The sequence below is a fragment of the Magnolia sinica genome, chromosome 14, assembly GCF_029962835.1.
Source record: "Magnolia sinica isolate HGM2019 chromosome 14, MsV1, whole genome shotgun sequence".
Lineage (NCBI taxonomy): Eukaryota > Viridiplantae > Streptophyta > Magnoliopsida > Magnoliales > Magnoliaceae > Magnolia > Magnolia sinica.
This window is the reverse complement of record NC_080586.1, coordinates 66,967,233-66,984,307: the sequence shown is the minus strand read 5'-3', so window position 1 is coordinate 66,984,307 and position 17,075 is coordinate 66,967,233. Positions and strand designations below refer to the sequence as shown.

At 40.3% G+C, this 17,075-nt stretch overlaps 1 protein-coding gene across 2 annotated transcripts; it reads left to right on the top strand.

The window, feature by feature from the left end:
* The first annotated feature begins 3,915 nt into the window (after window positions 1-3,915).
* On the top strand, window positions 3,916-9,281 carry LOC131226051 (uncharacterized). Of its 2 annotated transcripts, XM_058221717.1 has the most exons (7): window positions 3,916-3,998; window positions 4,101-4,226; window positions 4,320-4,442; window positions 6,347-6,556; window positions 6,648-6,812; window positions 8,543-8,859; window positions 9,149-9,281. In XM_058221717.1, the coding sequence occupies exons 1-7, from the start codon at window positions 3,954-3,956 to the stop codon at window positions 9,162-9,164; spliced, it is 1,002 nt and encodes a 333-aa protein (XP_058077700.1). In that variant the 5' UTR covers window positions 3,916-3,953; the 3' UTR covers window positions 9,165-9,281. The 2 variants fall into 2 exon arrangements, with proteins under 2 accessions (XP_058077700.1, XP_058077701.1); XM_058221718.1 differs by lacking the exon at window positions 9,149-9,281 and having other exon boundaries at window positions 8,543-9,019.
* The last annotated feature ends 7,794 nt before the right edge of the window (window positions 9,282-17,075 follow it).

The window sequence follows — 17,075 nt, the reverse complement described above, 5'->3', positions numbered from 1 at the left end:
ATCCGCGCCCCATGATCGGGGATCCAGTCATGTGGTGCACGCGGATTTCCCTTTTTCAGGAATACTGAATCTAGGTGGGGCCCACCATGATGTTTACGAGAAATCCACCTCGTTCATCCGTTTTCGAGCTAATTGCAAGACATGCGACCAAAAATAAGCTGAATCCAAGACCCAAGTGAGTCACACGGGAGGAATCAGTGTTTCACCGTTGAAACATTTGCATGGCCACAAAAGTTTCTTTTATTAGGCTAAGTTTTTTTTTTTTTTCCTTCAGTTCAATCCAATTAGAATGACCTTATAAATGGTTTGGATGGCATCTAAACATCTAGCTGGATCCCTCCCTGGAAGTTTTCAACGTTAGGCATTTCTTTCACAGTTTTCCCTCTTATGTGGTCCCCTTAGTCTTCGATCCGGCTTATTTTAGGCCTTCCTAACTCAAATAAAATCGGGAAACATATGGACAGGTGGATTTCTCACTAACATCACGATCGGCCCCACTTAGATTCCCAACGCAGGAACTCCCGCTAACAGCTTTCAGCAGAAAATGTGTGGACCTGACGGACTTCGGTCGGGTTGTAGCGTGGGTCCACCTAGATGTATTTGTCGTATATTCAGACTTTCCATTCGTTTTTTCAGATCAGTTTTAGACGTGGAACCAAAACTGAAGCAGATCCAAGTTTCATGTGGATCACACCATAAGAAATAGTGGTGATTGACCACCAAAAATTTCTATTGGGTACAAAAGTTTTGGATCAAGTTATATTTGTATTCTCTCTTCACCTAGGTCTGTTTGAAATTATCAACAGTTTGGATGGCAAATAAATATTAAGGTGGCGCTAAAAGAATCTAACGGTACCTGATCGGTCACCAAGATTTGAATTTGCTTCCGTTTTGAGCGAGTCTTAAATTTAGCTGAAAATATGGATGTACAAGATGGATATACAACACATTCATCGATGTGGCCAGCGGACAGGCTGTGACGGAACTGACTGGTCGGAACTGACTCATTCCACGGTTGAAGTTCATTTCCCCACTAATCTATCGAGCTTGGCACAAGCTGAGCCTGTCGAAAGTTCAGCCCCAGGCCGTATCAAAAAAGTCTAATTTGGAGTGGAATTTGAATTAGCGATGAGCCACCCTAACGCGGTCCATTTAATAAATGAGCCAAACAGCAGCTCGGCGGACTGGATTTGGACCAGCCCAATCCAGTCCTGCCTGTAGAATACTGGTTATAATAATAATAATAAATCCTAAACTCTTCCCGCTGCACCGAGTCTCTAAATCTCTTTCAAATTATCTTCCGGCGCACCTCATATCTAAGGGTGTGTTTGGGCAGTGGGATTAGAAGGGATTAGGGGGGATGGAATTGCATCTGGTCTGTGCCAGTTCCACTCCATGTTTGTGAAGAATGGAAAAGCTTGAAATTAGATTAGATGGAATTGCATTAGTCCTGTGCCAATTTCACTCAATATTAACAAGTTGTGTAGGTCCCACCATGATGTGTGGGCTATATCCACACTGTCCACCCGTTTTTTGAGATTAATTTAGAGCATGGGCAAAAAATCAGGTAAATCTAAAGTTCAAGTAGACCCCACCGTAGAAAGCAACGGGGATTAAATACTTATAGTTGAAAACTTCTTTGGGACCACATAAGTTTTGGATCTGCCTCATTTTTAAGCCCTGCCATAAAATGAGGTTACAAAACAAATTAACGATGTAGATACAACACATATGCGTTATTCTCGGTAATTTCAAATGATGGTGGGTATATCCATTTAAAGTACCACCGTATTACCAACAAAGCCTGGAATTAATCTTATCCCGGGACAATCCCTGTAATAATTATGTTTTTTTAATCCCATCCCACCTAATCCCACCGTCCAGTCTGTTTGGCATGCCGTGCCAATCCTGGGATTAAACCTTCTCATCCCTTCCAATCCCTTGAACCAAACACGTCCCAAGTAAATTTGAACGGATTAGGGTGGATTGGATGGGATTTAAAGGTAACGATGGTGTTGTCAGTGGATTGTCATAAGATCTATGGGATTGGGATTAGATCACCGACTCTGTTTGGCACGCCCGGCCAATCCCTGTAATAATTATATTTTTTTAATCCCATCCCACCTAATCCCACCGTCCAAACACACCCTAAATCTCTCTCCTTGTCTTTCCCAAATTCTCCCTCTCATGATCTCTCTCTCTCCTCAATCGAAACCCATTGCCTAACGACGTCGCCTTGATCTCTGCTTGCCTTTGCCAACACCGTCTACTATCCACCACTCAAAACCCTTATCTAGCGGCTCTTGTTCGGCACTCATCCTTTAGAGGATGTTTAAACATCATGCAGTAACATACTTTTGTATTTTTTGTGTTATTTCTAATTTTTTAAATTTTTTTCTATTTAAATAATTTTTAAAAAAAAAGAAAAAAGAAAAAATTGTTACCACCTTTTGAAGTCGGGCCGACCCTATTCAAAATTTTCAACCAACTAATCCTAGCTAGAACCATTTTTTTTTTTTTTTTTTGAGCAAACTAAACTCGGGCCGCATGATTTAGCTCAATACCCCAATTGTGTCGATCCACGAGATGGGGTGGCACAAAAATGAGCCAACCCCACCCAGCGAGGTGACGAAAAAGCTCTGTAGGTTTACTATTATGTATTTGTTTTAACCATGCCGCCCATTCATTTTTTCAAGTCATTTGATGGCATGGGCCCATAAATGAGTAAAATCTAGTGCTAAAGTAGACCAGACCATAGAAAATAGGGATTGGGCTTTGCAATATTTATTTGCCATCCAATATATTCATAAACTCAAAGAAAGCTGGATGAAAGAAAACACAAATATCAGATTCATCCAAAACTTTCCTTTGCCTCGAGAGGTTTTCAATGGTAGGCTTTCAATCCCCACCGTTTCCCGTAGTGTTGTGCTCAACTTGAGCCTTGGATCTATCTCATTTTTGGGATTATGCCCTAAAATGTTCTGTAAAAATGAATGAACGGCTTGGATAAAACACAACCATCATGGTGGGCCCACGGAGCTTTTCCACCAGCTTGGTGATGCTGGGTCTCTACGCAATCCGAGTCCTAAGCCGTCACGGTTACTTGCCACTCACAAAACACGTGATTTACGTTCAGTGAGTCAGGACCGTCGACAAGGTGGGCCCTATTTTGATTAGACTGCGGTGAAACAACTACTAGGATTGAAGAACAGAAGGATCGGATGAGAACACCTTTTTATTCGAATCCTAACCTTTGAAACTCCTCTTTACACCGTCCTGTTGATGGCCACAAGATACACAGTTATAAATGCATACTGTTTTTTAGCGTGGATCATTCGCATCAGGTCCCACAGACGGACGGTTCAGAATCTCCATCTCTATAATTACGTGCACCCTGGAGTGTCGACGCACCAAGAACAGTTCATTGCGCAACGGATTGGATCAGAACTTGTTTCTAATAAGGTTAATATTCTCAGACGCGATATCTTCAGGCGCAAAACACCAACGCACTATGCATGCAGACTTCGTGTTCGTGTGCATGATCCCTAACATTCATTAGGTGTTTCCATGCTGAATATTCCCTAATACATTCCATTGATTACACGTACAAAGAAATAGACGTTGATAATATCTTTATCCAACTGTCTGTATTAGGTGACGCTCTACTGATGAGTAGTCGTTATATATTTTAATGTAGGACACATGCATTAATGGTTTAATCTGATGGACGCTGATGATTCTGTGTACGTGTGAAAAGTAGGCATGTGTGGCGCGTTTTTCTTTAGCGCTTGAAGGTTGCGTCAGGAAATGGAAATGCTCGTTTTGTAGACCGAGGGATTTGAACGTTGCGAAAAGTAGGACCCGCTCACCCTTTAAAAACTCAACTAGCTTATTCAATACTAGCCGTTACTCTCTCTCTCTCTCTCTCTCTCTCTCTCTCTCTAGATCTTCTCATGGCCGTTGCATTGAACAGCTCTTCTCCTTCCCATCTCAGCAAGGTCTCTCTATCTCTATCTCTATCTCTATCTCTGTCTTTGTGTCTGTCTCTGTCTCTGTCTCAATTCTGAAATTTTATAACTTCCTTCAAATTCTTATTACAGGGCTCGAAAATCTCCATGGGTTCTTCTCCTCGTCTCAGCCCAAGCTCAGATAAACGCTTCTGGAGCTCCCTACGCAGCCGTGTAGATACCATTCTCGAGAATCGAAAGCGCAAAAACACTTCCACGGTACTAATTTCCCACTACAATTTAAAAAATCCCCAATTTTTCAATTTCTATGATTCTCACAAAAGGTGGGTTTTCTTGTTTGGATATTTGTAGGAAATAGGAGAATCCGAACGCGAGGAACGGTTCAAAGAAGATACCTTGCTTTTGCTCCAAGGCTTCGATTCAATCTCTTCTTCTCTGTCTCAGCTTACAGACAATTTAGATGCAGCAGCACAGGTAAGGTTCTACATTTTTTGTTGTCTTCTTTTTAATTTGGGAATTTTGCATGTTGTAGATTGTGGAGGAAATGACATTTCTCTTTGGATGAGATAATGAATGGAATTGCAATCTAACTACTAATAAAGTTGAAATAGCCAAATTGTTATTTCCCAAGTATTCGTATGTTGAATTGCAATGTAGATGCTAAAAACATGGAAATAGCCAAATTGTGATTTCCTTAATATTTAATTGCGGAGGAAATGACATTTTTGTTTGGATGCACTAATAAATCGAATTTCAATATAGATACTAAGAAAGTTGAAATAGCCAAATTGTGATTTCCTTAGTATTCACATTGAGAACTGGCCCTCCAAATTCAATTTATGGTACTTTCGATTCAGACTTAAAAGAAACGCTCTGCTTTCTTACTATGATTGCTTGGAAGCATCAGTAGTTTTTGTCATTTAATCATGATTAAAGTGAATGTTTGCAATCCAATAATTTGGCCAACCAAACACACCCATGTTAATCCTTTTAGTTCTTTGGTAAAATGAAAAACCTCCATTCTTGGCAGGAAAATAGATCTTCTTCACGTATTTGTTTTTGATGAAATGGAGGTTCCTGGTATTAAATTCTCTCCGGTCACAAGGGAAATAGCTACTTCAGCGGATTTTTCAATGAATAGGGGTTTCAGAATTGATGGAAAGATAATGATTTTCTTGATGTCTTAGGATTTCTCTAGCAATTAGATTTTTTTGTTCATGCGTGCTAAAAATCTTTGTGGGATCGTATGTGGGAAACTCACAAATGGGTTCTTTTGGTAATTGTTGGGGGATTTAAGTCACGATCACTCACATCAAATTTCCATCATGATTAATGTCTTAGAATAATGTTGATCCTGAGGAGAATGGCAACTAGGATTTGATGGAAAGATAATAATTTTCTCAATGTGTTAGGATTTCTAGCAATTGGGTTTTTGTGTCCATGTCTGCTAAAAAATCTGTGGATTGTGATTGAGAAACTATGATGTATATACTCCTTTTGTCAATGACTTTGTGCCCTCTAAATGGATTTTTGTTGGCAATTCTTACGGGGTTTATGCCACTATTTATCGTGTGAAGTTTCCATCATGATTAATGTTTTAGATTAACGCTGGATCCTGAGGAGAATCGCAACTAGCATTTGATGGAGAGATTGTAATTTTCTTGATGTGTTAGGATTTCTAGCAATTGGGTTTTTGTGTCCATGTCTGCTAAAAAAAAATTGTGGATTGTGCATGCAAAACCATGATGTATACTCCTTTCAATGACTTTGGGCCCTCTAAATGGATTTTTTATTTTTATTTTGTGTGTGTGTGTGTGTGTGTGTGTGGCAATTCTTATGGGGTTTATGTCACTATCTATTGCATGAAGTTTCCATCATGATTAATGATCTAGAGTAACATCAGGTCATGATGAAGATGGCAATTTCAAAGTCATTTCTGTTGAATGTCTTGAATCTCTGCAGAAAATAAGTATTTTTTCCCCCTCAAAATATCAAGATTTCTAGAAGCAAACAGATTTCGGGTGTTTCACCACGATGTATCATATGAAAATAAGTCATTTAAGTTTTCTAAAAAAATGGTTTTATGGTAATTGTTTTTCCTTTTTCACCACGATGCATCATATGGAAATTTTGCAATATCTTCTTTGGCTTTGTATGTTCTTTTATAAATGACTTAAGGAGTGAAAAGTTGTACTGTTCTATAACCGAAGGAGAAAGGATGGGTGTATTTATCAGTGAGTGGGTGTAAATGGTGGTTCCCTTCAACTACAGTTTAGTTATCTAAACTAAGGGCCTGTTTGGATGTGCCACACAACGAATCTTCAGCTTGATTTTTCTATATCAACTCATCTTCTATTTGTTGTCTGTTGTTCAATCAGGGAGCTAGCGATCTAGCTCAACCCTCGTTGACAGAATTGCTGCAGAGAGAGCCTAAAAAATCAGAAGATGAAGAAGGAATACGACCGAGGGTGAAGAGGCAATGCCCTTCTAATGAATCATCAGAAGATGATGAGGCTGCCATTCGAAATGAAAACAAACAAAGCCCAACAAATGTTGCAAAGAACGAGCAAATGAAGAAGGCTCGAAATGTTCGGTTTTCTCTTTTCCTACTTTTTAGTGTTATTTTGCAGAATGGTAGGTTCTTGCATTCAGTTCTGACTGTTTCTTGTTCCTCAACAGCTTGCGGTTTCCATGGCAACTAAAGCAGCTTCGCTTGCACGGGAACTAAAATCGATTAAATCAGACCTGTGTTTCATGCAAGACCGATGTTCTCTTCTTGAGGAGGAAAACAGGAGGCTCCGAGATGGATTTTCAAAAGGCGAGAGACCGGATGAAGATGATTTGGTAATTCTTATTTCCATATATTCAGATTCTTCCTCAATCACATTCCATCACCTCTTAACATCTTATGTCCACATATTCAACTTCTTCCTCAATCACATTCCACAACATTCTTCGTTCTAGTCAAAATATAAACAAAATGCATTTAGATGTGCTTTACCCTAATCCACGGTGATATTGTATCACGCTTCAGATTTGGATCAGATATCTTGGGTGTTTGGAGCATTTTGCAGCAGTCTCAAACACCAAGTGAACAAGTCCATCTTTTCTTTCCAACTGTGATATGGTGGACATCCTAACTGCCACAGAAAAAAAAAAAAAAAAAAGTCTTTTGACATAGTTATGGATACTAAAAAAAGTAAAAAACTGAAGAATTTCAAGTTGAGCACACTCTCTTGGACATTTTGAGCAGTTCCTAACAACTAGTGAGACAAAAGTCCATAGATATTGTTCAATTATGATTTGGTACTCTGCCATGAAGTTGTTTTGCGACAGTTATGTAATGAAGAATTTCAAGTTGGAACTTGGATATCTTAATATAACTTTTGTGAATTAGTTGCATCATCTTGTGCCTCAAGAGTTATGGAATTTCCAATAAAAGAGAGAAGAATTACAATGTTTTCAGCAAATTCCTTTTTGAATTTTAGTTAAAGTTGCATCTAGTATTCTAGATGCAAGTAAAACAAACAATTCATATTTATTTTGGATATTAATTCCATTTTTATTGATAGCTAGAAACACCATTCATCCCAATATTTCAAGAACACCTCTGGTGATGTTCTTCCAATTGATTTCACCAGCGATTCCCTTTCTGGGATCTAGTTAAAAGGAGAGTTTATAATCAGCTTTGGTGGAGAGAGAGCAAATACATGCACTCACGAGTTTGTATGTGTGGCTGGAATGTAACTCAAATTAAATAAACCATCCAAATTTAGTTAAAAGGCGAGTTTATACATGCACTGGAGTTTGTACGCATGGCAGGAATGTAAATCAAATGAAATAAAATAAACCATCCACATCTTAGGACGCAATGTAGACAAATCATAACCCCACATCAGATTGTTGGACAATCACCACCTTTGATTAATTTGATTATTGAATTTGGATCACATATTAAATTTTATCTTAATTGACCAAAGCATGCTATGAACCATCGTGCTCATTGTCTAGAGTGTATGCATATGATCACATCCAAGAGTATCATTCCTCATGTTGAAATCAGATTGCTTAGACAATTTTAATTAGGTGTTAACTTGGTTTCTTGTGGCCAATGCAAAATTGTAAACTGGGAGAAGAGAGAGAGAGAGAGAGGGGGGGGGGGAGAGAGAGAGAGAGAGAGAGAGAGAGAGAGAGAGAGAGAGAGGTGTTCTTTAACACTCCACATCAAACACTCCTATAACACATGCACACACTCCTATAGCATCTTTAACACTCCACATCAAACTGGAACATATGAATCATACATGCCCAGCTTGCACAAAATCTGTCAAAGATAGGTAGAATGAAATGCCTTACAAGAATATTAGCAACCTAATCTCTAGACTGAACATGAACATAGAAAACACCATCCTATTTTCAATCTTCTTGCATTGCTATTTTAATTTCCATTTTCCATTTCAAGTAAATCTAGCTAACAAAATTCAATATTTTAGCAATTGTAATATCCAATATTATTACTTAACACTTCTTTTCTAAGTGCAAAGTTCTAAGTAATGTTGTGGATTACTTGATAGGTGAGACTCCAACTGGAGGCACTACTTGCTGAGAAGTCCAGATTAGCAAATGAGAATGCAAATTTAACTAGAGAGAATCAGTGTCTTCACCAGCTTGTTGAGTATCACCAGTTGACATCTCAAGATCTGTCAGCATCATACGAGCAAGCAATACGTGGGATATGCTTGGATTTTTCATCACCGATCAGGGAATATGACAATGAAAATGATGATTATGATGATGGTTATGGTGATGGTGTAGAAATTCCTCATATTACTGGAGCAGATAGTTTTGAGTTCTCATCTTCCCTGGACAAGCACTCCGAAGAACAAAACTAGTGGCCTTTTTTCTGGCATTTTTATGTTGTTTTCCCATATTCAATTTTACCAAGTAATGTTTCATTAAATTTCTGGTTGGGCATGTAATTCTAATACTAGCAATGTGTGCCAATGTTTTGGCCTTATCATATGATATTAACCTAGTGGCCTTTTTCCTCACATTTTTATGTCATTTTCCCATATTCAATTTTACCAAGTAATGTTTCATTAAATTTCTAGTTGGGCATGTAAATTCTACTACTAGCAATGTGTGCCAATGTTTTGGCTTATCATATGATATTTACCTAGTTGGCCTTTTTTCTGACATTTTTATGTCATTTTCCCATATTCAATTTTACTAGGTACTGTTTCATTAAATTTCTGGTTGGGCATGCAATTCTACTACTTGCAATGTGTGACAATATTTTGGCTTATCATATGATATTAACCTTTGAAATGCTACCTGTAACCATCTTGCTGATTTCCTACACCTGTGACATTAGCTTAGCCATATGCAATTGGCCCAATACAGTATCCATAAGGGATTCAATGGTTGCCATCAAACCATACCGTGCTTTGAAATACAACCTTTATGTTGAGTAGCAAGTACTCTTTTCTCTCTCATCATGATCATGTTGCAATTATCATAAGCTATGATGGTTTAAGTTGCGAATTGGATTTCAAGAACACAATTTATGTCCAAAACCCTAGACTAAGATAGGTTGATTAGTACTTAGTGGCCACTACCATCAATCAATCTACATTATGCACAATTTATGTCCAAAACCCTAGACTAAGATAGGTTGATTAGTCCTTAGTGGCCACTACCATCGATCAATCTACATTATGATGGCAATTAGACTATTAGTGGGGCACGGATTGGATATAAAGGCAAAGGTGGGCACGATCCAACTCGTTCCAACCAACTCAACTCTTCCGACTCGTTCAGATCTGACTCGACCCGTACCAAATGGGTGAGTCGGTCCAAACCGAGTCAACTTCACGCAATCCGAACTCAAACCGAGTTGAGTTCGAGTTACCCAGTAACTCGACCCGACTTGACCCTAAACTCGATCCGGTTAGACTTGACTCGATCCAAAACCCAACTCGACCTGACTCTCTAACCCTACCCGCCACACCCTACCCTGACCTGATCCCAAACTTTCTCTCTCCCTTCGTCATCCTTCTCTTCCAAGCCAGGCAACCACCTACCACTATCACCCTCTTCTTCCGCTCTCTGCTCTCCACTCCCTCCCTCCTTCCCTCATCCTCCTCCTCTTCCAAGCCCGACAACCACCCACCACCATCACTCTCCTCCTCCTCCTCCTCCTCTCTCTCTCTCCTCTCCACTCCCTCCCATCCTCATCCTCCTCCTCTTCCAAGCCCGATGTAACGCCCTAAAAATTGGGTGTCGAGTAAAAGTCCAACTTCCGAGTTCCAACGCATCACTTATGCAACATATTTAATGATGATTAAATATTGTCTATATTAGTGCATGAAACATGAATAAGATTAAGCCAAAGCAGCAAAACATAATCCAGGGACAGTAGTAATACGCAGAGCGGAAGACTTACTCAAATACGTATAGCGTTATACACAGCATAGGTCCCCAAAGTATGTATGCATTGCCAGGTTAATAATTACATGTATTGTTTCAAAATACAAAACGTCAAAAATGTGATAGTCCACTACAAGTATAACCCTGAAGCCCCGTCGATCCGGATGGCCTAAGCGAAACCACTGGAGAATTGCATATATGAGAACTCATCCTTATCGTCATAGTAATCGGGCTCCGCCTCCTGAGTCGCATCGTCATTTGCAACTAAGACAGAGTTTGGTGGGTGTTCAGAACCCCGTCCCAGAACGTGGGAGTAAGTGATCAACTCAGTGGAACAATAGAGCAAAGGTTAACGTGTTATCAATTCAATCAAGCAGTAATGATAAAGCAGACATATCAGACATTCCTAGATATTTTTATTAATGCAAGGATGAAATGTAAGCATGATGCATGCCCTTGCCTACACTCCCTCGTGCGACACCAACTTACGGTCACGGCATGCTTTCTTCCCTCTGTGCTCTTCAACCCGAAGCACATGTAGTGCGATGGAATGAGCGTGATTACCGAGTTATTATTAGTCCCTTTCATATAGCAGGATTGAGAATCTAAGATACCTTCCTTGTATCAATTCCCAAACGATGAACCATTTTAGGGTCGTCAATCCTAGTAAATCTCATACGAAGATATAGTTCTAGGCCACTGCAAAGGGCTCGTCACCTCATCAGTGCAGGCCTAGTGTACTCTTGTTGCTATATAAGGGCTCGTCGCCTCTACACAGTCTTAGCGTACGCTCGAGGTCACTACAAAGGGCTTGTCACCTTATCAGTGTAGGCCGACAGCTCGAATACAGTGTCCCATACCACCGTATTCGGCTCACGAGTCTATATTGCTCAATGGACACTACAGGGAGGCTCGTCATCCCAACGTAGGCCGACAGCTCGACCACGGTGTCCCATACCACCATGCCCGGCTCATGAGTCTTAGCGGATCGAGGTACCAAGGTTTAAAAGGGTTTTCATTAGTGAGTTTGGTACCTTAGATTCATGCAGTAGCGTCCATACATGGTGAACATACATCGGGTCAATCGGGTTACTTGACGAGCTCGATTAGTACGAGCGCACGTTGAGTTAATCAACATAAAGTGCATAAGCACTCCGTGTGGCCTAACCACTGCCGACATCCCAAGTACGGCTCAGATTCATCAATCACATCCTATGTGGCGTGAACAACCTGAGCCACCTATTCAAAGCCTGTTACCGATGGCCTGGACTATTTCGTAGTCCCAAACACATTCAATTATAACAGATAATCATACTAGCTAATTAGAACAGTAATGGATCAACAATTCCAATCATACAAGCATGTGAGCATTTAATGGATTTTAACTTAAACATGAATTCACACATATACAGTGCCTAAGTAAAACAGACAAAGAATATAAGTTGCATGGAGGAAATCATACACATTGTTAAGGTAGTTAAGAATCTCTTCTCAACGCCCATATAAAGTATAATATATTACACACTTGATCATTCAGACATTTCTACAAACACTTAGACTAGACATTCCAACATACATAACGTATGTTGGTGATATCACGTCTTAGGGCAAATCATTTGGCCAAAGAGTTGTTACACATACAACTAGCATAAACATACGACAATTAATCATGGCAAACATATGTTCCAATTTCATACGTATGCGATACTTTCTACATATACATGGAATACACTAAACTTAATATAGTTCATATATATCAGAAATGCGAAACAAACATCGCATTTGGCATGTGAAATAGCACCCACATCAGTAATAAACCATTAACCGACATTGAAAGCCTTGAAAACCATAACCTATACGTTTATAGTCTGCACCTTTCGCCGGTAGACTCGTAACAAACTCAGTTTTAAAGCTAAGCCTTTGTCTACGACAAATTGGCAACCTATAGCATAAATTAGGTTAGCTATTTCATAACTTACACTATCTGAAACCCTAAAACAGATTAGGGTTAGATTTTCTTACCTAAGAACGGAATCGGAATCGGAATCGCCTGTATAGCGATACAGGAGTGCTAATTAAGTGCGTGGAATAGCAGGATCGAATCCCAGGAAGAATCTCCAACTCTCACTCTCACTTTCTCTCTTTTCCCTTCTCTTTTCTCTTCTCTCTCCCTTAGGGTTTCTCAAATTCGTATGGGGTGAGAGAGAGAGAGGGTTTAAGGTCCTTATATAGGCCTAGGTTTGATGGGAATGGCCCCAGGGCCAAGGTATACTTAGGTTATATTTAAATACGGACTGTTCCGGTCCAACGGAGCACTTTTGGTGGCCCCTTTTCCACGTGCGGTCGGACTTAAGCTCCCTGACCATGGATCTAGGTCAGGCTGAGTTTTCGTTCCGATCGGATTTACAGATCAGCCGTGGCAGACCAGATTCAGTTCAATGGTCACGGTCACTCGATCAGGGCCACAAGTACATCAACATGTGTGGTACATTTCTCCTGATCTGAGGGTGTATTTGGGTAAGATTCTGATGGTCTGAATCCTTATATTTGGCCCGCAAGCGATACGACTCAGATTACTTAAATTCAGATTTTTATTTCTAAATATTTTCACATTTCTAACACACTTTGTCCGGGCTCAAGTTGTGCATTTCTAGACACATTCAAGACTTAATTTCCAAGGGGGTTATCAAGTCCAATAATGCGGTCATATCCGTATAGTTTCGGAGTAATCGGACTTTCGGCGTGCGGTCTAGGTCCGATACGGAATTTCGGTGTGTTCCCGAGAGCAACCGGGTTTAAGGATGGATTCTAGATTTCAGGATAATGAAGCGTCAATGATTCTGCACGTTTTGGGTCTTGCAGATCATATTTAAAGTAATTAATACTAATTTCACAAGCACTCTAGTTTAGCACTTGCTAACATTAATTTAATTTTCTAAAGATTTTGGTCCTAGGTAATTTCTGCCTGAGGTGGTACTCGGGTCCTTGTACGGGTTTTTTCGAGACATTACACCCGACAACTACCCACCACCATCACCCTCATCCTCCTCCTCCTCCTCTCTCCTCTCCACTCCCTCCCTCTCTCATCTCTCAATCTGACTTGGTGTCAACTCGACCTGACTCGGTACTTCTGACCGGATCGAACTCAGTCCGGATCAGTCCAGGCGAGACCAAACTCGGATTGAGTCAGGCATGCTAGACTCGATCTCGAGTCGGATTGAGTTCGGGTCAGGCCTATTTCAAAGCTGGATCGAGTCGAGTCAGCCCTAACTCGGTCTGGCTCGACTCGATGTCTAACTCTATATAAAAGACATATAATTTATGTCCAGAACCCTAGACTAAGATGGATTGATTAGTCCATAGTGACCATTATCATTGATCAAAATACATTGTGATGGTGAATTATCCTATTAGCATTAATCATGAACACATGTACAATTGATTCACATCACATAATCATGAACGAAGTTTATGAATCACACACCTCGGGAAGATTAATCATGGACTTACATGGACCATTACTAAATAGGAATTTCATATTGTGAGCCAACCTTAGAGCTGACAAGATCAAATATGTCTATGATTCACAACCAGATAAAACAATAACCAAGGTGATGCCACCAAGAGTCCTACTGGATTTGGATAGGTATGCATCCCTTACCTTAAACACCATGCATTTGCAATTTGCAATTGTAATAATCATAAAATAATCATATACATATAAAGTTATCTACATTGTTGTGACGATCAAAGCATTATTAGGTGAATAAAGCGCATTTTCATCGTTTCATCCATTATTGCAGAGAAAGAGAGAGGAATGCTCACCTACCCACTAGTTCCGACGAGAACTTTTTAAGAACTCATATCCCATGATATATGAGCGTAAGATCTAAATCGTCCACGTGATGCAGCATCCCATTAAACCCCTGGGACTAACTTTTACCTTGATCCAAAAATGGTGGCCATGAAAAAACGAAACAGTTTCCTCACTTGATTTGCCTCTCTTTAGCCATGGCCTACCAAAATTTTGGATCACGGTAAAAGTTAGGCCCTGAGGTTTTCGTGGGGTACCGCATCACGTGGACGGTTCAAATCTTGCACTCACACTCATATAATGGGACATGAGTTCTCAAAAAGTTCTCATGAGAATTGGTGCGCGGGTGAGCATTTATCTCTACGTGTTTGTCTCTCTTTCTTCATCCCCTCTCTAGACCTAAATCCCGTTCTCTCTCGCCCTCCATTTTTCTTCTAGCTCTCTCTCTTCCTCAATCCTGTTTACGGAATAATAAGCTCTCAATCAATATCTCATGTTGTAAAAGTGACATTGAGGTATGAGCTTGTTTGCATAGTGTTGTCTGTTATTTGGATGATACAAATTAACAAACCATATATTAACCTTGATAAATGGTCCAACGTTGTTTACTTGCATGGCATCTGGCTCATGTACGGATGCGGTTTGGCTAATGTCGATGCCATAGCCTAGTAGCTAGTGGTTGGTGCACTATGGGCCCTACTATGGTGTATGCGTTTTATCCATGCGGTCCATCCATTTTTATAGATCATTTTAGGGCTTGATCATCCCAAAAATGAGAGGGATATAAATCTTAGGTGGACACACCACAGGAAAACAGTAGTGATTGAATTAGGGCTATACACAAACTGAGTTAGCTCAGTTAGCTCGCTCGACTTGACTCAAAACAGCTCGATTCGACTTGGTTTGAAACCAAGTTCGAGCCGAGTCAAGCTAATTTTTTGAGCTTGAAAAAATTTCGAGCCGAGTTCAAGCTTGCCCAAGCTCGACTCGACTCGGATCATACCCCAACTCAAATCAAACTCAAATTGAACTAGTTCAATGACTCGGTTATTTTGATATTGAAGTTGCTCAACAAGTGTTTGATGAAATGACTCAACAAAAGTGTTGGCTAGTGGCGAGGAATGTATGGATATGAAACAAATACCCTTGTATCTTGATTTTTATGTTGCCCACTGAGTGTTTGATGAAATACCTATAAAATAATGTTGTTGCTTTACATTCCATGAGAAATTGAAGGTGCACTCCATGTGTTCAAGAAAATGTCGTAGAGGCTTGATCTTGGCTCAAACTCAACTCGAATTGGCCCGAGCTGCTGTTCGAACTGAGTCGAGTTGACCAGTCAGGCTCGAGGATTGAGCCGAGCCGAGTTCGAGCTGGGGTTAGCTAGTGGCCGAGCTGGCTAGTTAGGCTCGAGGATTGAGCCGAGCCAAGTTCAAGCTGGGTCAGCTAGTGGCCGAGCCGAGTCGAGTTGTGTACACCTCTAGATTGAATGTCCACGGTTAAAATCCTCTTAAGGTCCATGGTACTATTTATTTAACATCAAATCTATTGATTAGGTCTTAAAGACCTTGATGAAGGGGCAAAACAAAGTTCATCTTGATCCAAAACTTCTATGGCCACAAAGAAGTTTTTAATTGTGGACGTTCAATCAACATTGTGATATGGTTCACTTGAGATTGGGATATACCTCATTTTTGCCTAAAATGATCTAGAAAAATAGATGGACAGCATGAATGGAACACATATATCATGGTGGGGCCCACATAGCACCGACCACTAGCCATCACTAGCCAATCCGCTCTCCTCATGTACCCATTGGGGTCCATTCACAGTTTAGTTAGTGAATTGGATGGTTTAGATTGACTCGCAACAATGTCATTTGCACACTTAAAACCAAGTGAACCACAATCCATAGTTGAGTCGCCCACATGGATGGTCTGGATTTTATAGGACTCTACCGTGTGTATGGTTGAAACCAAGCGGCACATCATCTATAGCTGAGTCAAGGATTTGATGGTTTGGATTGCCTTGCGACAATGTCATGTTTACAGCTGAAACCAAGTGGCCCACGATACGTAGTTGAGTCAGCAACATGCACCGTCTGGATTCCGTGATACTTTACCATGAGTACGGTCAGCGATTTGGATGGTTTGGATTGCCATACGGTTGTGCCATGTGCACAGTTAGAACCACGTAGCCCACGTCGAGAATAGAGAAAACAATTTGAACGGTCCTGATTGCTATACGACTATGCCACGTGTACAAGCGGGTCCCACAGGGCTCTGGTGTTTTAAGCGCTGGTTTAAACAGGTGTTCTACACGATTCTGTAGCGGTCTATCCCGTGGTAGCCAGTACAAAATCCAAATATTCCATTAGGTGGGTCCGATGGACGCGGATTGCCTGGAGACCAGGTCACCATGGATATAGCTGGTGACCCAACTATGGGGCCCACCGTGATGTATATGTTTCATCCACTCTATCCATTTGTTTTGCCGGTTAATTTTAGTGGCATGAGCTCAACAATGAAGCAGATCCAATGCTTAGGTGGACCACACAACAGTAATCAGTGGGGATAATGATGCATAGTGTTGAAACTTTCCTAAGGCCCACCGTGTGATATATATATATATATATATATATATATATATATATATATATATATATATATATTATATATATATATATATTTGCCAATATCCATAAGGTCACATAATTTATTTGAGCAAACATGTGGGGCCACTCCGGTGTATGTGCTTTATCCACATTATCAGTTCATTTTTCCAGCTCATTTTACCGCATGAGTCTAAAAACGAAACCATTCAAGGCAAAGTGAAACATAACGTAGGAAGCCAGCGTGACCGAG